Source organism: Neofelis nebulosa, chromosome 11 (genome assembly GCF_028018385.1).
Source record: "Neofelis nebulosa isolate mNeoNeb1 chromosome 11, mNeoNeb1.pri, whole genome shotgun sequence".
Taxonomy (NCBI): domain Eukaryota; kingdom Metazoa; phylum Chordata; class Mammalia; order Carnivora; family Felidae; genus Neofelis; species Neofelis nebulosa.
The window spans coordinates 57,461,703-57,489,220 of record NC_080792.1 but is presented as its reverse complement, the minus strand read 5'-3'; the positions used below and the strand labels follow the sequence as shown (position 1 = coordinate 57,489,220).

The window sequence follows — 27,518 nt, the reverse complement described above, 5'->3', positions numbered from 1 at the left end:
CAGTTGTTCAAGCTCTCATTAAAAACCACAATGTGGTGTGACAGATCAAAGAATTGTTAGACATGCTCACTAGGAGTTTGTATTTCCTTTCAGGCTTTTTTCTTAGTGTTTTCACAATTATTCCTTGATGTAATGTAGCACAAGCTGTGTCTCTCTCAGGTTGTGATAAATATCTTAGTAGTTACACCATACGCCATCAAGACTCCATTCTCTACAGTGCAATGTTTAATCTATTTTAATCTATTTTGCTATTTTGAATAATGTGATGGATGTCTCAGACAAAAATCTTTTCCTACATCTTACATTATCATCTCTTATTAGGGTAGATATTAAGAAGAGAAATCATGAAGCCAAAGAATGTGCATTTGGAAGATTCCTGACTTGTGTTTCTAAATTATTTTCTAAAGGATTTAAAAACAATTCCATTACACTTCCACTGGCAACACACTGCAGAGTTGAGCTTACGTCTTTCTTCACATACGTCTTTTTTTGAGCTTATGTTAACATCATTGCATATGATTTCTGACATTGTTGATCTGTTAGGTAGAAAACAAAAGGAGGAACTTACTGTCAGATGGCATTTGGAGAGAGAACTAGTAAAATAATCACTGGGACATTGGTGAGGGCCAAGAACTCATAACGGAATGGCTGTGAGGAGAGATCAGAGGAGGGTGGGGTCCCGGGAAATGGCGAACAGGGCTGCCATCTTGGAGCACCTGCTCTGGGCTGGGGAGGGCGCAGGCTTCACTTCTCTCATCCTGTCACATAGTCATCTCCACTGCTTTGTGAGGTTGGGGAGGGTCCAGCTGGGGAGATGGGCCCAGAGACGACAAGTACTTTGCCCAATATTAAACCTCCAGGATCATATGAAACCTGACCACACACCTAAACCCTACGATCTTCCAACCCAATGGAAGGAAGAACCGCTTGAGACCCTGTCCATAAAAGATGGGTGGGTGGAATTTCAATGCTCGGATCAGAGACGTGCTAGGTTATAATCATGTTTCCCTGACCCTGACCTCTCATGTGCATTCTCCCTTCACCTGAAATGTATGGCATGGGAGGGGAAAGATCTCACCAGCACCCATCATTCTTGAGGCAGCCATTCTAGGCTCAACGCTGCTTCCCAATCATCCTTAGCTCCCACTGCCTCTAGAATTACATATAAACTTCATGTATTCAATTCCAGCTCTCCTGGGGCTCCCTTATTGGCCCCACTGTTCCTGTCATCCACACATGATGTATCCTCTCATTGCATCTTCCCTCAGCTGCATATCAGAGTCAGTGGGGGAGCTTATTAAAGATGAAGATCCCCTGGAGATTCTTGGGAATCATTTGTGGGGATGTCTCTTCCACTATTACCACAGTCAGTTCAGTCGTTCATTTGTTCCTTCACCAGATGGATTGAGTACCCAGGGGATAGGCATTGTGCTGGGAGTTGGGGACACAAAGGAGAACAGAGCCCTCCTCCCCACTAGGAGCTTGTAGTCCCAATGGGAGAAGTTCATTTTCTAAGTAGCATTTGGGAAGAAGGGGAGAAGGCAGGGTGGCCCCTCTCCCCTATTCCCTTAGGGCACCCGGCCCTCTCACCTGCTGGGCCCTCACTACACTTTTTCTGCTGTTGTAGCGCTTTTTCCATTTGCAGTAAAGTTACCCATAAGACTGCTGATCTCTCTCTTAAACTTGTAAGTAAAATCATTGCTACTAAAGATACCTTTTATTTAAAAACATTTAAGAGTTTATTTATTTATTTTTTAACATTTATTCATCTCTGAGAGACAGAGAGAGAGAGCATGAGTAGGGGAGGAGCAGAGAGAGAGGGAGACACAGAATCTGAAGCAGGCTCCAGGCTCCGAGCTATCAGCACAGAGCCCGATGCGGGACCCGAACTCACTGACTGTGAGATCATGACCTGAGCCGAAGTCGGACGTTCAACCGACTGAGCCACCCAGGCAACCCAAAAACATTTAAGAGTTTAAAATGTGTTCTCTGGCCTTCTCTTTCTTATTTTCCATAGATAATCCCTGAATGTTTATGCCATTTCAAATTTCACAGATTATTTTATGAATTATGTATAAACTTTTCATTATGACTCTTAAAAAAGTGGTCATTTATGCTGAAGTATGGCATTCTTTTTTTTTTTTTTTTAATGTTTATGTACTTATTTTGAGAGGGAGGGGCAGAGGGAGAGGGAGAGAGAAAATTCCAAACAGGCTTCACACTGCCAGCATGGAGCCCTATGCGGGACTCAATCTCACAAACCATGAGATCATGAACTGAGCTGAAATCAAGAGTCAGATGCTTTACCAGCTGAGCCACCCAGGTGCCCCACTGCTGAAGTGTGGCATTCTCATAGGTGAGAATATTTATCACACCATCCAGTTGCTTATCATGCTTGTGTTGGGGTCCCTAAGACCATTCAGAGTTTCACTAGGAATCTAGGACTCTCCAGACTCATGGCCAAGATTTCTTAGGTGATGTATTTAGTATGCCCAGCTGGATACATAGGGGAGAAGATACAGCAGAGCCTGGAGGAAACCACGCAACTTTTCCTAAGCTCTCTCTCCTCCATGGGGGTCACAGCATATACTGTCCCAGCAATGCAAATGTGGCACCATGTATGGGATGTTTCTACCCAGGAAAGCCCATGAGAAGTTCAGCATCCAAGGTTCAAACGGGGGGCTGGTCCCATATGCACCCTCTACCAAGCACATACCAAATTCCAGACTCTCAGAAGGAAAGCAGGTGTTCAACATAAACCACATTGTTTGCACAAATGGTCGAGGCAGTGAGCCACTCTTATCAGTTAGGGATTGGTGGGAATGTTTGCAGATGCCAGCCAAGGGCCAGATTTGCCAGCAGGCCTTTCTAAGGATAGCTGACTCCTTTACTGCATGCTATCAATTATCCTTTGTAGCTGTATATCCTAGCTGTTTTCCATGCTCGTGTCCCCAGAGCTATCCAATGATACTTCATTATAGAAATGCATCCTGTGACTACATAAGTTTGGGAAAGGCAATGTCTACTAAGGAGAGACAAGGACTTCTCTTCTCAAAGCTTTTAGTATGCTTGCTCCTGTGTATCGAGACTCTCCAGGAGGAGCTGAGAGAATACAGCCCAACTTACTTCACCATGGCACTCTTTCTCTTGGAACCTGCTTCCAACTCATGGGGCGTTGGTGCTGTGGAGGAATATAGTTTGAGGAACACTGACTTAACTGTATCAGTTGAAGAAATTTTGAAGGAAGAAATGAAGAGTGCTGAGTTTTTTTGTTGTTGTTTTCTTTTCAATCTTTGCCAAGTCACTGATGACTATATCCCTGCATGTGATCAGTTTTTGGTGGTAAAGTCACTTCACAGATGAAAAGTTGACCTCTGTTTTAAAATTTCGTAGAGACTTTAATGGTGAGAAGTGACTGATCCAGTCCACTCTCACTGCTGTTGTTTAACATAGTGTTGGAAGTTAGCCTCAGCAATCAGACAACAAAAGGAAATAAAAGGCATCCAAAATAGCAAAGAAGAAGTCAGACTTTCACTTTTCGCAGATGACATGATACTCTACATGGAAAACCCATAAGAATTCACAAAAAAAGCTGCTAGAACTGATACATGAATTCAGCAAAGTTGCAGGATACAACATCAATGTACAGAAACCTGTTGCATTTCTATACACCAAAAATGAAGCAACAGAAAGAGAAATCAAGAAATTGATCCCATTTACAGTTGCACCAAGAACCATAAAATACCCAGGAATAAACCTAACCAAAGATGTAAAAGATCTACATGCTGAAAACTATAGAAAGCTTATGAAAGAAGTTGAAGAAGACACAAAGAAATGGAAAAACATTCCATGCTCATGGATTAGAAGAACAAATATTGTTAAAATGTCAATACTATGCAAAGCAATCTACACATTCAATGCAATCCCAATCAAGATTGCACTGATATTCTTCTCAGAGCTAGAACAAACAATCCTGAAATTTGTATGGAACCACAAAAGACCCCAAATAGCCAAAGTAATTTTGAAGAAGAAGACCAAAGCAGGAGGCATCACAATCCCAGACTTTAGCCTCTACTACAAAGCTGTAATCATCAAGACAGCAGGGTATTGGCACAAAAACAGACACGCAGACCAACGGGATAGAAAAGAGAACCCAGAATTGGACCCACAAATGTGTGGCCAACTAATCTTTGATAAAGCAGGAAAGAATATCCAATGGAAAAAAAGACAGTCTCTTTAGCAGATGGTGCCGGAAGAGCTGGACAGCAACATATACAGAAGAATGAAACTGGACCACTTTCTTACACCATTCACAAAAATAAACTCAAAATGGATGAAAGACCTGAATGTGAGACAGGAAACCATTAAAACCATAGAGGAGAAAACAGGCAACAACCTCTTTGACCTCGGCTGCACCAACTTCTTACTTGACACATCTCTGAAGGCAACGGAATTAAAAGCAAAAATATACCATTGGGACCTCATCAAGATAAAAAGCTTCTGCACTGCAAAGGAAACAGTCAGCAAAACTAAATGGCAACCGACATATTGGGAGAAGATATTTGCAAATGACATATCGGACAAAGGGTTAGTATCTAAAATCTATAAAGGACTTGTGCCCCAATGTTTATAGCAGCGCTTTCAACAACAGCCAAATTATGGAAAGAGCCTAAGTGTCCATCAACTGATGAATGGATAAAGAAGATGTGGTTTATATATACAATGGAATACTACTTGGAAATGAGAAAGAATAAAATCTTGCCATTTGCAAAATGTGGATGGAAGTAGATGGTATTATGCTAAGTGAAATATGTCAGGCAGAGAAAGACAGGTATCATGTTTTCACTCATATGTGGAACTTGAGAAACTTAAGACCGTGGGGGAGGGCAAGGGGAAGAAATAGTTTCAAACAGAGAGGGAGGTAAACTATAAGAGACTCTTAAATACAGAGAACAAACTGAGGGTTGATGGGGGGGGGGGGAAGATAGGGGAGAAGGGGAAGTGGGTGATGGGCATTGAGGATGGTACTTGTTGGGATGAGCACTGGGTGTTGTATGTAAGCAGTGAATCATGGGAATCTACTCCCAAAGCCAAGAGCACACTGTATACACTGTATGGTAGCTAACTTGACAATAAATTATATTAAAAAAAAGTGATCCATGGTCAGACATTAGAGATATATTGGATTTACTTGTGTGTCTCCCATGTACTTTGAGTTCTTGTTGCCTGTATCACAATGCGACTTCTTACGATCATGAGAAATCATAAGAATGTTCAAGTAATTCCCGGTGGTGCTCCTATGTCAGAGTTCAAGCGTGCGCCTTTGGCAAATGTTTTCTACTGTGTCTTCAGCCAGCAATCTTGTATCTGTGAAAGCTGAGGGTGATTCACAAGGCATTTTTCCATGAACTCTTTTGAAGTTCTCCTAACAAACTGAAGCAGGAAGCTCATGGGATATATTTAATCCCTGTCAAAGTTTATACTGTTGGGGCGCCTGGGTGGCGCAGTCGGTTAAGCGTCCGACTTCAGCCAGGTCACGATCTCGCGGTCCGTGAGTTCGAGCCCCGCGTCAGGCTCTGGGCCGATGGCTCGGAGCCTGGAGCCTGTTTCCGATTCTGTGTCTCCCTCTCTCTCTGCCCCTCCCCCGTTCATGCTCTGTCTCTCTCTGTCCCAAAAATAAATAAAAAATGTTAAAAAATAAATAAATAAATAAATAAAGTTTATACTGTCAAAATTTCATTATTCTATGTAACTGCGGATTCAAAATTGACTTACACAAGCAATTTGATAGCATATTTACAAAAGAATGGGAAAAAATATCTTTTGATTTCCTAGAGCTTGCTCTTGTATCCATGGTACAAGTTAGATCTTTCTAGAACTTTGGATTTGAAGTTTTTATAAGGTCTATTTTTTAAGTCGCTGCAGAAAAACCTTTATGTCCTCTGAGTACGTTGGTAACTTCATAGCAAATCGCTGAATAGCCTCTTTTCAGTTTCTTGCCCTCCAATAACACAAGACTACAAGCTGCCATCGCTCCCAGACCGTGGGCCCAGTTTTCTGCCCCCAGATTCACAGAGATGATTTCTTTCAGTTCTTTCACTAACATATGTTAGGAAGTTAGTAAATGAAGATAGTTCGTTAAGGACAAAGTATACATATACCCTGCCTGTAGCGGTCTTAGAAAAATTACTCCTTTTTGTTTTTATTTATTTATTTGTTTTTTTTAACGTTTATTTATTTTTGAGACAGAGAGAGACAGAGCATGAATGGGGGAGGGTCAGAGAGAGGGAGACACAGAATCTGAAACAGGCTCCAGGCTCTGAGCTGTCAGCACAGAGCCCGACGCGAGGCTCTAACTCACGGACCGCGAGATCATGACCTGAGCCGATGTCGGCCGCTTAACCGACTGAGCCACCCAGGCGCCCCAAATTACTCCTTTTTGAAGAGGTTATGATGTGATTGCACTTACGGTTTCACCAAGACGCGGCGTGTGGGTATGCAGATCCGTCCGCTACGTTTCATGACGTGAGCGTTGTTCGTCTACTCACTATGCGAATCGTCTGCATTTATCAGGGCTGCTGAAGATTTACTGTCACAGATTCAGAAAAATTACCAGAAGCCACAGAAAGAGTTGGAGGTATTAAAAGAAGCAGCAAGCAGCCTTCTTTCAAAACGCAGCAGTGAACTGCAGGCAGCGAGGGACCTTGTGAGGGAAGCAGAGGTGAAGAACCAGGAGAGCGACCGCCTGTTGCACATCGTCAGCGCCAACCTGCGAGAATTTAACGTGAGTCTTTTTTATATATAGTATATATAGTATATATAGATATATATAGTATATATTATAATATATATAGTATATATAGTATATATATAGTATATATAATATATATAGTATAATTATTATACATATATAGTATATATAGTATACATATATAGTATATATTATACATATAGTATATATAGTATACATATATAGTATATATAGTATACATATATAGTGTATATATAGTATATATATAGTATATATAGTATATATATAAAATTATATACTATATATATAATTTTTTAAGTTTATTTATTTTGAGAGAGAAAGCGCGCAAGCAGGGGAGGGGCGGGGGGATGGGGAGAAAGAATCCCAAGCAGATTCTGTAGGGTCAGCGCAGAGCTTGATGTGGGGCTGGAACTCACAAACCTTGAAATCGTTTCCGGAGTCTAAATCAGGAGTAGGCACTGACCGAGCCACCCAGGCGCCCCTAAATGTGAGTCGTAATAAGGACAGTCTCTTTCCTTCTCAGGGCTGGGATCCAAATTCTCCTATGTAAATAATAGCATTTTTAGCTTTAAAAATGAGCCCTAAGTACTAACTTCAGCACACGGTGTCAGGCACCGACATTTGGAAGCTGACTTGCTCTTTTGAAGCATCCTCAAAGGCGATTTTTGCCACAGGATAAGACGGTGCGTGTTCAACAAGAGCAAAACTTGACCTCCACGCTGATTGCCAGAGGGAGAAGATTGCTAGACGCTGTCACTGCACCTGCAGATGCTGTAGGAAATGCTCTAGCAGTAAGTTACCGCTCAGCACAGCCACATACGGGTTCCAAAGCATCTTCACACGCCTCCTCCACATGCACAAGCGTGTGCTGTCACATAGATGCACAAGTAGCCACAATATGAATTTCTCTCTGTAGCAGTTAGAGCGTCACCGAGATGAGCTACTTTTATGGACTGCCAAAATCAGGCGCCATGTAGATGATCTGGTCATGCAGATGTCCCAAAGGAGAGCTCTTGACCTTGTCTACAGAGCAGAGGACCACGCAGCTGAACTCCAGAGACTAGCAGGTGCTCTGGACAGGTGAGACCAGACCTTGCAGGAGTCCCAGGGGTGGTGACCCATTGATAGGAGACAATAAGGACCGCTCTTTTGATGACAGTGTTGGGTCACTCTTCTTTGGTCTACAAGTGAAGACTGCTGTTTTATTCACAGGGGGAGAAGGATTTCCTTCCACATCTGGTAACATTGTTGTCCTTCTGCATAGATGGAAAAATACAAACTGAACTGGAGGGGAATTAGTACAGATGTTATGCTATGATATCAAGCCATGAAGTCCTTGTTAAGTACCTACTAAATACTCGGGGCTTTGTCAGGTTGGATGGAATGGCGATATTAATTTTTTTTAATGTTTATTTAATTTTAAGAGAGAGAAAGCATGAGCGGGGGAGGAGCAGAGAGACAGAGGGAGACACAGAATCTGAAGCAGGGTCTAGGCTCCGAGCTGTCAGCACAGAGTCCGACATGGGGCTCAAACTCATAAACTGCAAGATCATGACCTGAGCCGAAGTTGGACACTTAACTGACTGAGCCACTCAGGCACCAACCCCCTGTCATATTTTTAAGTATCCCAGCTTAGCTAAGTACAGCAAATGAAGGAACTAGTGTTCAGCCTTATCGATGATTTACGCAGTATTGTGGTTAATTGGTAAATTTATTTCTTTAAAATTTGTTACAAATTGTAGGTAAGAAATGTCTGGCCCCACTGGGAATATCTGTGCTTCTGTGTGCTGGGTGTGTTTTGTGGAAGGAGAAAAATAAATATCTTTCCAATTTGAGGAATGCTGCCATCAAAGATTAGCTCACACAACAAAAGCAATTAAAAATGATAGAAGCTAGAATGTTGTGTGAATTACATGCCGCGTGGAGCATTACCACCTACACATGCCATAAGAATCTGTAATAGAAAGCGGAATTTGATACTCAGCTTCTCTTTTCATCAGCTTTCATTATTTCCCAAAAGAAAAAAAAATACTCTCTGACTACATACATAGCTAGAACAAAACCTTTATTCTCTAGCATGAATTGTAAAAGCAATTTGTTATGGTAAATAAAGTTAAATAACATTATTACCTTCTGTTTATCAATTACCAAATTTTGCCAATCAAGTAGTAACTGCTAGTGTCTGGTCTGGGCATCCCTCAACTTGATAACCTTGGGAAGAAAATGAAGTGAGTTATTCAGCAGGCAAAAATACGTCAATTGTCAGATTTCATTCTCAAGATAGAGTGACCGGGATGAGATTGCACCATTACCAGTTGGCAAGTTCATAAGTGGTTTGCCCACTTGTAAGAGTGAAGTTCAGATGATTGAAATATTATCTGATCCTCCTCCAACCTCTAGTGAATTTCATTAAATCGGTGTGTACCTTTTGAGGAACAAGATTCAGCATCCTTATATTTGCTTAGGGAAGCTTTTTGAAAATTAACAAGTGCAGAGCTGGAGAGATTACAACCAACACAAACAGGGCATGGTGCCCCAGACACGTGCAGGGGGCTTGAACAGGAACAATGTTGAGGGCAGCTGGTGGAAACTGATGCTGAAAAAGCCGGGCAACAGCAATGGTCTCTTCTTTGGGTGTTCATCAAACAGTGCTTCTGAGTGTACTCATGACAATGTAGCTACTTCTTTCAAAGATCGCATGTGGAGCTGGAGGAGAATCCTTACGTTGTTAATTCCTTGTTGATACTTTTCTAAGCGTAAGAAACTAGGAAACCTTTAGGAATAGTGGGCAAGTTCCACTTAGTTTATACTAACATCTGTACATTTGTTGATTGCGTAGTGGCCTTGGCAGTGTTAGACATGTGTCCCTGAATGCCACCAGTGCAACCCACGTCCATTCCAACATTCGGAGCATGATTGAAGAATCAGAGAAAGTGGCAAAAGATGCTCTCAAGATGGTGACAACGGCGAGTCTGGTGAGAGCTGCCCCGGGGCTGCACTAGATCCCTTCCTTTACTAGGCAGTATGGGAGATTGTTCCAGAAGGTGCTGAGCAAAGACCTAGTAGCTTAAATTCGTGCTTGTCAGCATTCTTGTCTGGAGGGATCTGTTTGGCTCTGTCATCATGTGATGTAAGTTTTAATTTCTTAAGATCGTAAATACTTCTTTACAAAGACCAGGGACTAGCGATGTGGAGATGAGGAAAATCTCACCATTTCTTATAACAAGAGGATAATGCTTCTTGATACATACTTGAGACAACTTTTCTTACCTGTGGAGGAATATTCATCTAATGGTGGTTTTTGTGTTTATATATTTAAAAATGCTTTGTGTTCTTTCTCCTCAGCCATAAATTAGGACAATTTAAATTGTCCCTACATATTGCCTAGTGGACTCCCATGTCTGGAACTAGACGGGAGGCTATTCGGGTAGAGTTGCTCTCCCGTCTCCAGTGGGAGTGCACCTGCACGCACCCCCCCCCCCCCGCCATGTTTACTCTGTCCTGTTTTCCAGTTCTCAGAATCCCTTGCTCCCAATGGGAAAGTGGCTCTCCAGCGCAGTTCCAGATTTCTAAAAGAAGGCAGCAGCCTGAGCAGAAAGCATCAAGGTCAGTTTCTAGCTTGGACTGTATTGCTAAGCAGAGTGAATACAAACGCTTTTCTGAGCATACTGCTGGAACATTCTCCGCTCCTGGAGGAATTTCAAAGTGAACGCTTCTTTGTCACCGTGACATGCCCATTTTCTGATGTAGGAACGTCATATTATAATTTAAGTTTTATTTATTTTTAAACTTTTATTTTAGTGCTATCTCTTGATGTGCGGGCACCTCTAACCTTCCATAGGCTTGTTAAGCCTTCTTTGGTAACTAAATCCTCCACTCGTGGCTTTAGCTCATGAGCTGTCACCGTTTCACAGCGTCTGTCAACTTCTCTTTGGCTTCAGGGCCTCCTCTCTTCATCTCACACTGTTTTGCAGGTTCATGAAGAGTCGTACTGTGTGTGGTATATGCTTCTTTGGCACTTTTGCCAGGCAGAGCTAATGTAACGTTAGACTCATGGTCGCTTCTCAAGTCATTACTGAATTAAATCATAATTTTATAAAAAATACCCATGTGGTTAGTTTTTCCTGAGGGTTTCAGTAAACAATTATTTGGCACGTATCAAGAGCTATCCAGTAAGCACAACACAAAATGGCAGCAGGAATCTGCTGTGTAAGAGAAACAGAGGAGTTTTATCACATACACTTTTCACCTGAATATCTTCTAATATATCAAAAACACCAAGTCTTTTCTGTAGGAGTAAATGGTGGGCTGTAAACAAAGCTCATACCCCTCAGACCACTGCCATGCCCAGTACTGGCTCCCATAGCTGTATGAGCCAGGGGCATGGATGTGCACATATTTTTGTTTCTCTGTGAGTGACACTATTTAAAGTTTATGTTGTCATCTCACGGTAGAGAAAGTTCCTAATGCTGGCTCATAAAGCACATTAAACACAAGCTCTAGCATCAGTGTTGATGGGCTGTGGTTTCCATTTACACAGCCAAAGGTATTTCACAGGCCACCAAATAATGAATTTTCTGGCAATTAAAATCTTAAGCAGAACCATCGTGTTCATCAAGGATTTTATCCGTAATTCATTTTTTAACGCTGTGTCCAGAATCAAGATGTGATTGTGTATTATGAACAGAAATATTAGAAGTAAAAGCTTTGATCCCACAGCTTTGATCAGACTTGAAGGAGGCTGAGTCTCCTACCTGTTGGGTGGCGACAGAGTGCAGGAAGGGGAGGGTCATTCCCCCAGGGAAGCATGGTGGGGAGCAACTGGGGAAGATTCCTGGGCAGCACTATGTCTGAGGTTTTATAACCCAGAGGAGAGACGTGGACAAGATTGAGGTGTGGACGGGAAGTCAGTGAGTGATCAAGATTGAGTGATTTAAACACAAGTCTTCACCTTGAGCTCTAATTTAATTGGACATGCAATTTAAGAAGAAATATTAGGAAGAAGGGCAACAAGCAAAATAGAAAAAATGATCAAGCAAGCAAAAAACACCCTTAATTTCTCTAATGAGTGATGCTGAGTCTTTTGGGAAAAATTTCAATGTTGGGGGTCTCTGTAGAAAGCTGTTGATTCTGTAGACAGATCTGAGTGAAAGATGAAACTGTTGCCTAGGCACCTTTGAGTAGCCAACCCAAAAAAAAGGACACTTTTCCCCCTTTAAATAGGTATCACATTGGAACTGAGTAAATTGAAAAATACAGCAAAGAGATTTCAAGAGAATGCTCATACAATTACTAGGCGGACCAATGAATCACTCTCCATCCTTAGAGCATTCCCTGAAGGTAAGTGGAAAGGGGGTTCTTGATTTAATTAATATTTTCTCATTTCAAAACCATTACACCTGAGCATGAGGAAGTCCTGCCATGAGTCTGATTAAGAGCCCTCGCTCAAGAGGAGACCAAGATTGATAGAGTTTTTACTTGCAGAGGAGTATGATTTGGAAAGGAAGAGGACTATTTTTGAAATAATTCCAGAACGCTTGCATTGAAATGCTAGAATTACACTCTGAAAAACAAAAGCCTTGGGAGACTTTATGTTAGCATACGAATTGCTGACTTTTAAAATGAGCTTGACACATCCCTTAAATGAAAGGGTCATTCAGAGAAGTCAGCAAGAAGGGGAATGTTCCCGCTTTAAGGGAAAATGCTAGATTCATTATAAATGTGGGCAATTAAAGAACTCTTGCTTGGTAATCTTCCTTCATGAGGCAATAAAGCATTCTAAAATAAGCTCATAAATCACTTTAATATTGATGGTTTGGAAATGCACTATTCATTAAAATTTGAAATAGGATAACTTTTTAAAAGTGTAATACAAATGAATCCTGCTGCAATGCATTACTTACATTCCTTCAACCTTCTCTTTTTTTCTTAAGAAGCCTTACAAGATGCCTTAACAACTCTAGAGTTCTTTCTGCTGGTTCACCTTGTAAACACGAGGATTACTGTGGGGACCTGGGCTTGGGGCGCTTTGGACTGACTTACAACCTTAAGTCATTGGAGAATTTTCTGATCTGGACAGTTCTTCCTTCCTTCCTTCCTCCCCTTCCCTCCCTCCCTCCCTCCCTCCTTTCCTTCAAGGATGCATGATGTATGTCGATTAAACACTTAAAAATATCTTTTTATTTGGAAATAATTTCAGACTTGCAGAAAAGTTGCCACAAGAGTCAAAAGAAACCTGTCTACTCTTTATTGGCCTTCTTCTAGTGTTAATATTTGTCCCATTTGTGATTGAATACTTTAAAAATGAATACTAGTGCCTTTTTTTAAAAAAAATACATCACCCAGATTTTCTAGAATAACTAAATTCCACCTTACTGATTGTGACCATTTAGTCTTTACTCTGCTGTTATGTCTCGTAGCCAGTTGACACTGTGGGCAGATATCACTTCCTCTAGCCTGCCACACGCCCATCTCACCTACAAGTTTAAACTCCCTAACCTTCTTATCCACACACAGAGGGATCCGAAGAAAGTGTTTAAAGAATATGAGAAGGGACGGATAGAAGGGAGACCAAAGAAAGAAGTGGAGCTTATTAAACATAGAAGATGCTGAGCACATGGCAATTAGCAGGTGTTGTCATGATCTCTCTATGTACTAAAATTTCAGTACAGAGGATTGTTACCAAGATTATTTCATTTGTCCCTCAAAGGGAGCAGTAAGGCATTGTGATATGCAGCCTTAATACTACCTTTAAAAACCGGAAGCCCCATTTTGTGTTCAGCAGCCAGTAAGAAACACTGTAACAGGTTTCCATGTAAAGTTACATTTATTGTGGTTTATGGTTTTCTCCACGTATAATCACTGAAGTGCATGCTTGCATATACATTTATTTCAGGTGTCAGAGACAAAGGAGCCAAAATCAAAGAGCTGGCCTCATCTGCAAATCGGAGCGCTGCAAGCACCCTAAAGAAGGTTGTGGGATTGAGCAAGGAGCTGTTGAATACATCAACTGGCTTGTCCAGGGTTAATGCCGCCTTACAAGAAACAAACAAACTTCTGCAGGACTCTTCAATGACCAGTACGTTACAGTCTCCCTTCCCATTAGGAGAGTCTGCATCGTGAGATTTCGAACTGGCCAGGTGCACAATGGTGTCTTGTTCACAAACAGAATTCCTAAAGAATAAAAATGCACTGATATCTAGATTTGCATTTATAAAGAAAGAGAAGGGCCTTGGGTAGTGCCTGTTGCCAGTGCATTTTTCATATACAGTTGACCTTTGAACAACAGATTTCAACTGTGTGGGTCCATTATACAGACTCGATAAATATAGGTACTAAAAATATATTTTCCTTATGATTTTCATAATAACATTTTCTTCAGCTTTATTTATTCTTACTTTACTGTAAGAATACAGTATAAAATACAGGTAACATATAAAACGTGCTATTTGATTATCTGTGTTATCGGTAAGGCTTCCAGTCAACTGTAGGCTATTCCTAGTTAAGTTTCGGGGGAGTCAAAAGTTTTACAGATTTGCAACAGCATAGGGTTTGAGTGCCTCAACCCCTGCGTTGTTCAAAGGTCAACTGTAGTTAGCAAAATTTCAAGGATTTGATTACTAGAATATTCTATTTGATCCAGTGCACTGGTAATGAAGAACTAATTTCTCTGGTTTCCGCCCTACCACCAACTTCTTTGCCACCTTGAACTTGTTAGCTCTGCTAGCTGGAAGAAGAGTTAAAGATGCAGAAACACAAGCCAGCCTTTTATTTGATCGGTTGAAGCCTCTGAAGATATTAGAAGAGAACCTGAGCAGAAACCTATCAGAAATCAAACTGCTGATCAGCCAGGCCCGGAAACAAGCAGCTTCTGTGAGTGTGGGCTTCTGTGGCTCTTGGGGATGTGGCCATCCTATAGCTGGAGCTCTTGATAACTCCAGGACTTGGGGAACTCCTGTGGAGGAGGTGACTGTCACACTGGTCTCCTGGACTTCCACTGATTCAGCTCTTATATCTCAGATTTCTCACAGCCTTGTCTGCAGTATATTTAAAACTTTATGTTAAGCATATTTACCTAAGTACATACATATATTTTTTCAGTGGCAACTTATGACTTTCATGTATGTGCCTGTGCCGTGTCTCAAAAATACCTTCTTTCCTGCCCCAGACAGTGTATTTAAATATACTACTTAATTAGTCTCATTTTCTGTGGTTTTTTTTTTTTTTTTGCTTTATTCAACATGTTTCAAAATGTTGTTAGCAAAGAGATCTCATGTCTGTATGGAGATTTATAATTGTAGCCTAGATGTATCAATTTATAACTATTAGCGGTAGAGCACGTGGTCAAAGTGTTCACATCTAAGTTTCAGTGGCTGAGTATGGTATTATTGCCATCATTTAACCAACCTGGTGTTAATAATCCGAGTACTTTTCAGAACGTTTGCACACTATGAGCCTCATCCGCCAGGAGTCAGTCCAACAAAACACTCTAAACACACACAAATCCAGGTCACTAAATGCAAAAAACACTTGATAGCTGGAAAAGTACGAATGTGAGAAAATGTTTTACAGGCATCCATAGCACATGGCACTGGTTGTGCTCTAAAGGAGAGGCATTTCAGGGAAATAATAATACTTTCAACAAAATATGCAGTTGTCACACTACTGGGGATTTATAGAGGATAAATGTGACCTCTGGTCTCATGCTCTTCTGCCTGAACCCTTCTAGTTAAGAAAAAGTTCTGGAATCTTGAATTCTCCTTCCTTCGGGTGGCCTTGTGATTGGAAAAGGGCTGTAGGTTGACCTGGGCTCTGGTTTCTATTTATTTCAATTAAAGTTACCAAATAAATGCAAGCCTGATAGATATTTCCAAATGCCCTGGTTAATACAAACCCATAATCTTTAAAATTAATATAAGAAATATATGCAAATACTTAAATATGTAGTAAGGACAAAAATCTCTCTATAAGTATTTGCTGAATGTATAAATAGATTATCCCTTCATTTATTTGTCAGACGATTATCAAATATCCTCCCCGCGTGGTGTAAAGATGCCAAGGTGAACTGGAGAAGCTCCTTGGGTTAAGGAATTAAATCTCACATGAGTGAGACTCTTTCCAACAGAAGATACTCTTAAAACTTCAAGAGTGATTTTTTAGTAGTTAAATAGTTCACCAAATGAACTAATTTTCATCACCACCAGATTTCTCACTTTATGAAACCCAAAACGTGACGTATCATCAAGAGAGGAAACCTGCCAAACAGTGAAAGTCTGTTAGGAAGCAGCACTTTTGAACTCTTGGCATGCTGCCAGCATGAGTCACTAAGTGATTAGGACACTTCCCCTTTCCTTTTACAGATTAAAGTCGCTGTGTCTGCAGACAGAGATTGTGTCCGGGCCTACCAGCCTCAGATTTCTTCTACTAACTATAACACCTTAACACTAAACGTTAAGACAAGTGAACCCGATAACCTTCTCTTCTACCTCGGGAGCAGCACCAGTGTGAGTGTGTACCTGCCGAAAGCAACAGTGAATCTCTTATGAACGTGTATATTTTCTGAATCGGCAGGGTTGTTTTTTTTTTTTTTTTTTTCTTTTATGAAAAAAAAAAAAATAGGGCCTTGGTGAAATCACTAATTCTTCTAAGGAAACTAATCAGCATTTGCTGAACTGGTGGCATCAGATTAAAACACCCAGTACAAAACGGAATGCCTACGAGGAGGACCGTGGTATTGAGGAGAGAGGCTCTCCCCTCTGCCATCTTAATTGCTAGCTATGGGGTAGAATTTCCTATGTCTTCTGCAGCCTCTTCAGCCACTGAGTCTAGCATTGGGTCTGTAAAATCGATCTTGGTGGTGTTTACCAGGAGTGGAGGAGAGCACCCTAAGGGGCATATCAGAATTATCCAGCCTCCCCCAAGCTCTTCAACCCACCATTCTGGTAGTTCCCAGAAGGCAAGTCCCCTGTGGAAGACCACTGATACCTTTGGCTATACCAGTGGGAATGTGTGGGTCAGAACCTTTGGAGGGGGTGTTAGAGCAGAAAATATTAACAAGCACAAATTCTAAAACATCTTCTTTGGAGCTGAGGTGCCGAACACATGCAAGTCCGTGATGTGGGATTTCATGGCTTCTCTCTTGCTGTGTGTTTCATGTTCATGTATTGCCTTTTCAGAGTGAGCAGATAAGTACAGTGCCTTCCCTCATGCTCCTTGTAGGCTGCTGGTGACCCCCCGGGAGATTTCTTGGGGGAACTTTATGGAAGGCATTGTGGAAGGCCATGCTGGTGGGCCAGGGTGGTGGGGCACTCATGTCCAACAGTGGCTACTGTCTCCCATGCTCTGAGTCATGCTCCAACTCCAGGGAGAGGAACATATAAAGACAAAAGACAGGTTTTTTTGCTTGTTTTTAAGAATAGAGAAAATGCTGTAGGGAGTCATGCAAACAGTCTGGCACATAAACTCATCCCAACTCATGCCCGCACCCCAGTCTGATTTCCTGGCAGTGGAGATGCGGCGAGGGAAGGTGGCCTTTCTCTGGGATATGGGCTCCGGGTCTACACGGTTGGAATTTCCAGACTTCCGAGCTGACGACAACAAATGGCACAGTATCTATGTAACCAGGTAGTGGAGAAAGTGCTCTCCAAGCATCTCTTTTCTTAAAACTGTACCTTATAAGTTTGTAATGTGTTTGTCACCTTATGTAATTGTCTTTGAAACTTCTGGGAAGTCAGACTGCAGCTAAATATAGTTGGTTTACATTACAGAAATAAGGACTTTTTATTACTATTATTATTTTTACAGAAGAAGTAAACTGTTACCAAAGTCAACAATCAAAAGAAGTAAGAGTTAAAAGTTTATGTTACTTTTAGGACGTTTGGTCTAAATCTGAGGCAGCCAACCCAGTAAATTGTGTTCTTCCTTATAGAGAGGGGTGGGAGGCAGCAGGGTAGAAATGCCACGTGGTTGGTGGGTGTGGTGTGCACACATAGAGGACAGAATGCAAGGATCCAGGTGGAGAATGTGGTTTCTTAAAATTCAGACCCAAAGCAAAACTCTCCCTTGTAAAGCCCCTCTCCAGAGGTAACTCCTTTTAAGCAGCTTTAGGTGTGTCATTTTGCTTTTCTATAATATTATAGTGTATTGTTGATGGTGTGTTATGGCTGGAAATTTTTGTCTTTTGCTTTGTTATTTATAGATACGGAGTAATACTGAAGGCAGTGGACTGTTTCAGATACACTAAAATCTTGCATTGCGAGTAACTTATTCTGCAAGTGTTCCACAAGATGAACAAACATTTCTAATAAATTTGAACTTGATAAACGAGTGACGTCTTGTAATACGAGTAGTATGTGACACAACATGACATGATCACAACTGGGCTGATGGTTCTTGAATTCGCTTTGATATACCAGTGCTTTTGGATTACAAGCATGTTTCTGGAACAATGATGCTTGCAAACCAAGGTTTTATTGTATATAATTTATTTTCTAGAACTGTCTTAAGCATGAGGAAATGTATATGATTTAGAAGACCTACTTCACAAGAGCTTGGGAGTAAACTGGGGGCAAAGTGGGCAAGACTGGGAGAGGGAGACCAGTGGGAGCCGCCGAGGGACTGTGGGGAGAAACACCTAAAGGCTATGTTATAAACAGATGTGTATGTACGTGGAGGGGCTGGGAATTCTGAAAGTATTCTTTTTGCAATTCTTTGTGACCCTTATAGATTTGGAAACATTGGTTCATTGAGTGTAAAGGAAATGAGTGCAACTCAAAAGCCATCAACAAAAACAAGTAAATCCCCTGGAACAGCTAAAGTTCTGGATATAAACAATTCAACACTAATGTTTGTTGGAGGGCTTGGAGGACAGATCAAGGTAACATTCGGAATGTCCATCTGTACAGGACTGATTGCTTTTACCTGTATATAAAATTAATATTCAAGTCATTGAATATCTCTTAGGCAGATGAATATTTTTTGTTTCTATCATTTTGCTTAATGACAGTAAATTTGCAGAGTGGGCTGGTTTTAGAAAGCAAAGGATCCTGCTGGATAAATAGCATAAATGGAAAAGAAGCCAGTGGTTCATTTTGCTATTTGAATTTCTTTTCCAATACTCAAACAGGAAATTCAATATTCCACCTTAATTTCTGTAGTTTCCCTTATTGCTATTCTAAACTCTAGTGGTAGAATAATGCTAATTAGTGTTTAGCACAGGAGCCTATGGTATGTATTTTATTATACCTGTTATCCCTTTACCGAATAAAGTTCAGTCACCTGGACTTACTTGGTTCAGTGCTCCGAAATGAGAGTAAGGGTCTCCTTCCAGCCAGACCCTCACACCTGACATGCTCTGAGCCTCTGTTTCTTCGTCTGTGAAAGGGGCTTCTCTCCAGGGATCCTGGTAACCGAGGTGATCTTTAAGATCCTGTCAGGTTGTCACTCATTCTAGGATCCTACTTAATAATCGGAAGGAAATTCAGTGATTCCAACCTGGCCTTTTTTCTGGATGTTGCTTTCTCAAAATTTGGATCTGTTAGATTTGAGCTCCTAGGACGGAGTTTCATGCACATAGAGAATTTACTCCTTTCCTTCTGATACGTGTGGGCTGTGCTTGTTTTGCTTGTTTATATTAGAAGTCTCCTGCTGTGAAGGTTACTCATTTTAAAGGCTGCATGGGAGAGGCCTTCTTGAACGGACAGTCCATCGGCCTGTGGAACTATGTTGAACGGGAGGGCAAGTGCCACGGCTGCTTCGGAAGGTAACATACCCTATAATCTAACACACAGTATGTTATTAACATCTGGCAGATGCTTAGAGGATTCACGAGCACATACATCATGGGTGGTACAGAGTCTGTGATATCGGACATCTCACCGCTAAGGATGTGATGTAGGCCCTTTACTAACAGAAGTTTGGGTATCATTTTTAACCTCTAAAAAGTACTGTTTTCACTGTGCCATATGCTTTTTCATCATGGATCATAAAATTGAGAAGCATCAGACATCCTCTCCAACAACCTTCTGTCTCAGAGAGCCACAGCAAAGTCTTAGGTAAATCCCTGGGTGTCTTTACTTTGAAAATACCTCCAAGGATAAGACTTTTCTTTGTGCTGTCAGATTTTATGGATAAGTACTTTCCTATTCTTAAATTCTAAAATTCTAGAAATTAAATGCATTTGGCAATGGAGAACAACTACCTAAAATCGTCTTGCAGGTATTAATGTAACAGCAGGCATTTAATAACAAGCCCACTGAGCTCAACACTCCCTGCATTACTTTCTAAAAAGGTAATTGCAGTTTCGTAAATGTACAAGACCTGTTTTCTAGCACTTCAGTAATTAAGACAATAGATTGCCTTTGCCATTAGAGAAATGAAACATCTGATAGGATTCTGTCATCTAATGGGCTGCTCTGTCTAGATAGATATCTGTAATTAACAGTGAGCTGTGACAAGATCAGTTGGAAGCGACTCTCATTACATTTGGAAACTTGTGGGCGAGTTTTCATTTTGTTACTGTCAGATCTGTTTTCTCTTAGGGCTCAGAGCTTGGGATTTTGTGGTTTGAGCCTTTTCTTTGCTACTTTCCCCTAACTCAGCTTGCTTTCAAAGTCATGACCAGAAGCTTGGTTATTGGAGCCTTCTGAAAAAAAAAAAAAAAAAAAAAAAAAGCTTTGGAATCTAACTTACTCAGGCTCCCTCTCCTACCAAACTCCCTCTTGGTGACTTTGTAGTAAGTCACTTACTTTGTGGAGATTTGATTTCTTCTTTCAGAAAAGGAAAATGGTAATCATGTTTGTCTTACCTCCCAAAAGTGGGGAACACCTGGCATGATGTATGTGAAAATACTCAATGAATTTGAGACTGTTTCCCTCTGATCTTTCTGCAATGATAATCCACTGCTTTTTAGATAAATGTCTCAGTTATTTTCTTTTCTTTTTTTTTTTTTTTAAATTTTTTTTTTAACGTTTATTTATTTTTGAGACAGAGAGAGACAGAGCATGAACGGGGGAGGGTCAGAGAGAGGGAGACACAGAATCCGAAACAGGCTCCAGGCTCTGAGCTGTCAGCACAGAGCCCGACGCGGGGCTCGAACTCACGGACCGCGAGATCATGACCTGAGCCGAAGTCGGACGCCCAACCGACTGAGCCACCCAGGCGCCCCTGTCTCAGTTATTTTCTTGACAATAAGCATGTGAAAACCAGAGGTTCTATAATTGGCAAATATAATAAAAAATGATATTACCTAGTGAGGTAATGGCACCAGCTCTAGAACTCTGGGAGCAGAGAACTCCCCATCACATTTTCCTCATGCTTTTTCTCTAGCAGGGACATTTCCCCAGCAATAGTGATTCGAACTTGAAAAATGTTCTGGCCCCTGGACCTCTGGGCCCCACATTGACCCCAGATCATTAATCTTACTTGTAGAAAGGAAAGTCTTAACAGAGATGGAAAATTTCTAATATGGAAAATGTCCTCCTATGCTTTAGCTGTTACAGTATCCCCAATTTCACCTGCCATTTTCAACGTTATCTTAAAACCGCTGACCTTAAACTGTAGCAATGAGTGAATCTGATGATTGCTAGCTCTTTTCTTTTGTTGGGGAGGAAGTCAATTTTCTGTGTGGGCACTTGTTTTCTTCTGAGATCTGCCTTCCCCCTGCATGTGTACCCAACCTGGACCTCCGGGGAAAGAGGAAGGTTGCTCCAAACTCGGGAGGGACTGGCAGGTGCCACCACCCTCCCGACGCATGTCCTGGAACTGGCTTTTTTGCTGCAAGGCTGACCACCCAGCTGAACCTTAGGGTCAGACTGACTCATTAGCTTAAAGTTTTGATTAAATGTTTTTCTGGGCACTGAACAAATCAACTGGCTATTCTTATACTGACTACCACTTCTAAAGTATGTTGTGTGTTTTTTTTAAAGAATACTAGTTTGATAGGATATTAATAAATACTTTTTTAAAGTGGGGGTGTCAGATGTGTCCTGACCATAAATGTTTGGGAAACAGTGTGTTAAATGATTAAGTACATTTCCTGATTGTGAGGCATCCAGAGCCTCTAATGTGCGAATGTGCAGTAACCCTGTCCTTGATATGGGCTGGAGTTGCACCATTCCCAAACTCGCTTGATCCCAAACTTTTTAAAAAGCAGCATTCCAGAGTTGCTGGTGTTCCATAGAACACATACCATGGCAAGTGCTGAGACAGACACAGCTGATGCTTTCTGTCTGTATTTGTAAACTGAATTGTCTTCATTTTAGGCAACCATCCCTACCTATTAGACAAAGACTTGAGCTCAAAGAATTAACAAACTAATTCTAGTAAATGAATCAATTTTAGCAGACCAGTGATTAGAATTCAGTGTGCTTTGGACCTCTGCGTGTAACCTGCCGTTTTAAATCATTAGTGTGGTCAACTGATGTCCTTTAGATTTACTAAAATAATTTTCTCAATAGAAACATTTACCTGTAACTTTGACTTATATTTTTTTCATTTATTTTTTATTTTTGTATTAAAAAAAATTTTTTTTAACATTTTATTTTTGAGACAGGGAGAGACAGAGCATGAACAGGGGAGGGTCAGAGAGAGGGAGACACAGAATCTGAAACAGTCTCCAGGCTCTGAGCTGTCAGCACAGATCCTGACGCGGGGCTCGAACTCACGGACGGTGAGATCATGACCTGAGCCGAAGTCGGCCGCTTAACCGACTGAGGCGCCCCTAACTTTTACTTCTATTACCAACTAAATGAATTGAATTTTTTGTTTTATTCCTCGTTGGATATATTTACACTTCTTTATATGCTATCAATGTATGTTAATAATTATGAACAATCTCTTAAATTCTTAAAGGATATTACAAAAGAAACCATGGATTCTAACAGTTTTCACCTAAATATGGGAAAAAAACCTGTTTATTTAATTAACAGGACTTTATTCTTGTATTAGTTATGAGTGGATGTTGTGATAGGCTGTGTAGCTGACCTTTGGGATAGGTCAGTCACCTGCGTTCAGGGTACTCTTCTAGGTGCTGGCAAGGTCAACGTCAGTCACATGAGTTCATCTCCTCCAACATCTCCTGGTGTATAGGAGAGAGAGCCATATGAAAGCGCAGAGAAAGTACTCTGTGCTGTGGCAGGAGGAAGTGACAGGTGAAGCAGCATCTTAGGCCTGGGCCCAGGTGCTTCCCCACTCACTCTCATAACAGCTGCCCAGAGTGCTGGTGGTACCACAGTAGGTATTACCCCTGTCACGAGTGAGAGCTCGGACCAGAGGCCTAGTCATTCTTTAAGGCTCACAGGGCTGAGGGCTGGGGAGGGAGAGTGTCTCTCTAGGCCTGCCTGACTACAGGACTCCCACCTGGAATTGCTGGCTCTGGAACAGAGCTCTCCGTAAAGTGCTCTTGCCAACCCTGCTTTCATTTGTCCCGGGGCCTCTTGTCTGGGCAGGGGCCTGGAGCTGCCTTCCTGTGGCCCACCTGCGATCAGGCACCTGGGCCTCATGGTTATAGAATGGAAGCCTGACCCACAAGTGGGCAAGCCCCAGAAGTGTGTCACTGACCCCGGGTCAAGAACCTCCGAAGACGTGCATTCACAGGTTGGTTCATTTGAATGCACCCCTCTTTTTGCTGCCTCATTGGGGCAGGCCCTGCTGATGGAGAGAAGCCAGAAGTAGAGAGTCCACATTCTTGAGAACAGAGAACTCAGGAGTTCTGGGGAAGGAGGGGGTGTGTGCAGCGGAACAAGACAGATTTCTGGAGTTCTGTTTGAAACCTGGTTTCACTATTTTCTTGGGTGTGCTCTTTGAAAAGGTACTTAATTTTTGAGGTTCAGGTTTTAAGAGGCAAGATGGCAGCCCTTCAGGGACCTCTGAACAAAGCAGAATCATCAGAGCTAAATGTACTGAACATATAAGCGCCAAGCACTGTCTAGAGAACTTGACATGTATTAAGTCATGCACAGCTTTCCTGAGAGCTGCTATTGTTTTCCTTATTTTATAGATGAAAAGAATGAAGCGCAGAGACATTAGGTAACTTTTCTGAGTTCGCACAGCTAGTAAATTGAAGGACTGGGATTTGAACCCCAGCAATCTGGTTCTAGAGTCCGCATCCTTAACCCCATGAAACTGGTCAGCCAAGAGCTAGAGCAATGGAACATGCTTGTAGGAAGTCACAGCTTTAGGAATTAAGTAACAGAGAATTAAGCCATAGTTTCTTTTTTTTGTTTTTCTGAGCCGAAGTCGGATGTTGTTGTTTGTTTTTTTTTCCAATATATGGAGTTTATTGTCAAATTGGTTTCCATACAACACCCAGTGCTCATCCCAAAAGGTGCCCTCCTCAATACCCATCACCCACCCACCCCTCTCTCCCACCCCCCCATCAACCCTCAGTTCTCAGTTTTTAAGAGTCTCTTATGCTTTGGCTCTCTTCCACTCTAACCTCTTTTTTTTTTTTTTTCTTTCCTTCCCCTCCCCCATGGGTTTCTGTTAAGTTTCTCAGGATCCACATAAGAGTGAAACCATATAGTATCTGTCTATAGTTTCTTTATGCAGAGTGCATTTAAGTTATATACACTTCCTGAAAGAGGTCGAAAGACAGCAATCTTTAGAAAAAACTGGACTGTGGGAAGCTATCAGTTTGAAACCCCAGGTTTCACAAAGCACCGCTATGTTTGTTCTGTGGATGGAAACAGTGTCACCGTTGGGTTGCTTGTCCTGCTTGGAGATACGGCACTGAGTTTGCTTATTCCACTGGGAGAAGTACAAATTCCTACCCCAAACACATCAAAGTCCAAGTTTCACTCTGAAGCCCAGAAACATTTTTTAAACCTATTAGGACATGTTCCAGATAAGCTTACTTTGTAATTAAAGCGTAAATAAAGTCAGCCTGTTGAGTTGTGGGAGAGACCAGAAAACACTCACCTGAGAAGTACTGAAGTCTGTATTAAATAACTTTGTTCTAAGTTCATCCTGCAGATTTTTGATATATATATATATATATATATATATATATTTATATATTTATGTATTATATATATATATATGTCAGTGATTTTTTTTTTGCAGTGGTCCTTCTGCTACATTGATGTAGATTTGGTTTTCCATCATTACTCCTAAGTTTAGCTGATGTATTAGTTAAAACCAGCAGAGGGTGATAACATGCTAATATAAAAATTACTCTGAAAGCTTTGGAATTAAGAAAGGACAGTTACATTAAAGGACATTGGAACAAAGAGTCTACTTGATAAGCAGAAATATTTAGAGCAGTTATCCATCCTTTGAAGACATTCCTTTTTACTACAGTCAACACTGCCTACATTTTCCTTTCCATATAAAGCAACTGGCATTTGTTTTGCATAATCTCATGGCAAGCATATTTTAAGATATGATTTATGCTTATCAGATTATGGAAATAATAGCTCTACCAGTTTTTGTGAGGGAGAGAACTCAGTAAAGGTATTTCTTCTCCTTAACTGCCTTCCTGAGAATAGATTGTTATTTCATCTGCTCTGCTTTGCAGCCCCCAGAACGAAGACTCGTCCTTCCATTTTGATGGGAGTGGTTATTCGGTTGTGGAGAAGACGCTCCGGGCTACCGTGACTCAGATAATTATGCTTTTTAGTACCTTTTCACCCAACGGGCTTCTTCTCTACCTTGCTTCAAATGGCACTGTAAGAGGCTTTATGGGACAGCAGACTCCACTGTGTATATACAGTCAGATTGCTAGGAGGAGATTTATGTTTAATGGCTGTTTTATGAGCATATGCAAATATAATGTATACATATGTACGCCATACTATTTCCCCGTTTTAAGAAATGTATTATAAATTCACCAAAGAACCTGTGGAAAATACAGTACAGAGTACCAAGGAGAAAACAGCCTTCCAATCATTGTAGAGAGCAGTAACATTTGTTATTAAATTTTGACTTTCATAGATCTTGCTCCACATTCACTGTGATCACTGTGGCCTTTGAATTCCATGGACAGGAATTTCATGTTATTTTTATCCTATTGTGCACGTGATCTCTCTGGATCTTCTAGTTTTATTTTTAGGACTGGCCCATGTAATCTCAATGAAAAAGATACAAAGATTCCATTTCTCTTACTGAGTTGTGGATTTGGGCAACAATGCGTTTCTCTCCTTTGTATCAGTGTAGTATTCTAGAAAGTCTTCCCGGACACTTCAGTTTCCTAACAGAGACCTCGGACTGTTAGGCCAGATCCAGTTTTCTGAGTTTGACTTTGGAAGACTTCTGCCATCCTTGCCTTGGGAGGGAAAGGGGATCGGTAAGAATGACATAGCCCTGGGTAACTCTTTTCTCTTCTTCACAGAAAGACTTTGTATCCATCGAGCTGGTGCGTGGCAGAGTTAGAGTTACAGTTGACCTGGGTTCAGGGCCTCTTGCTCTTATTACAGACAGACGCTATAACAACGGAACCTGGTATAAAATCGCCTTCCAGAGAAACCGAAAGCAAGTTAAGTGCACAGAAGGGCAAGGAGATACTGGTCACTCTCATAGAAATAGAAATCCTTCCAAAATCAGCAGTCTTTATGTACTTTGTGGCTCCTTGGGTATTCTTGAATGATACTCTAATAGAAAGCCATTGTTTTCTTTGAAATGCTAAACGCCAGGATTCACATTTTGCTGGAGAAATGTTATAATTCTATTTTTCTATGGTTTCCAGGTGCATTACTTAACATTAAATGCTGCATTGGAATCAAGGATCAAATCCATTCTCTTTTCTGCCACACACACACTGCTGTCATTTTAGTTTTGTATATTCTGGATTCACTGACGTTTGTACAGAGGGTTTAATAGTCAAGAATACTCCCTGGTCAAATGTGCAGAATGTGAAAGAGTATGTCTTTATAAATGAACTTTGGTTTTACTTTAATGCAGAAAGTGATTTTCATTTTCTTGTCTCTTCTATTTGATCTCATTTTAGGACTCCTAGCAGTTATTGATGCATATAACACCAGTTATAAAGAAACGAAGCAAGGTGAAACTCCGGGAGCATCTTCTGACCTCAATCGTCTAGATAAAGATCCAATTTATGTGGGTGGATTACCTAGGTCAAGAGTTGTAAGGTATATCACATGGCCCAATTGTCATGCCTGTAATTGCCAAATGTGTCAGTTTCCCAGGGCTGCCATAATAAGGTGCCACAAGCCAGGGGACCTAAACAACTGTGGAGGCTACAAGTCCAAAATCAAGGTGTCGGCAAAATTGCTTCCGTCTGAGGGTTGTGAGAAAGAATCTGTTCCATGCCTCTTTCCTAGCTTCTGGGAGTTTCAGGCATTACTCAGCTCGTGGATGGCTTTCTCTTTGTTTCTTATTACACTGTCTTCCCTCTGTGTATGTCTCTGTGACCAAATTTCCCTTTTTAAATTTATTTTTGGATGTGAGCAGAGAGACAGGGAAAGATAATCCGAAGCAGGCTCCATGTTGTCAGCACAGACCCCTGCGTGGGGCTCGATCTCATGAATCACGAGATCATGACCTGAGCCAAAATCAAGAGCTAGACACATAACCAACTGAGCCACCCAGGTGCCTCTAAATTTCCCTTTTTATAATGACAATGGTCATATTAGATTAGGACCTATCCTAATGACCTCATCTTAACTTGATTACATCCAAAAAGACCTTATTTCCAAATAAGGTCACATTCACAGGTACTGGGGGTTAGGACTTCATCATCTTTTGTGGGGGACAGATTTTAATCCCTAACGTCTGCCTTGATTCAAACCAC

At 41.2% G+C, this 27,518-nt stretch overlaps 1 protein-coding gene across 1 annotated transcript in view; it reads left to right on the top strand.

Moving 5' to 3' along the window:
- LOC131490371 (laminin subunit alpha-1-like) overlaps nt 1-27,518 on the top strand; it is a 137,888-nt gene that overhangs the window by 90,397 nt on the left and 19,973 nt on the right. The window contains 15 exon segments of the mRNA XM_058692674.1: nt 6,574-6,784; nt 7,447-7,563; nt 7,689-7,852; nt 9,612-9,747; nt 10,285-10,378; nt 11,996-12,112; nt 13,668-13,850; nt 14,490-14,644; nt 16,132-16,275; nt 17,262-17,395; nt 18,497-18,647; nt 19,408-19,532; nt 25,287-25,437; nt 26,100-26,244; nt 26,715-26,856. Coding sequence (XP_058548657.1) covers nt 6,574-6,784; nt 7,447-7,563; nt 7,689-7,852; nt 9,612-9,747; nt 10,285-10,378; nt 11,996-12,112; nt 13,668-13,850; nt 14,490-14,644; nt 16,132-16,275; nt 17,262-17,395; nt 18,497-18,647; nt 19,408-19,532; nt 25,287-25,437; nt 26,100-26,244; nt 26,715-26,856 — 2,169 coding nt within the window.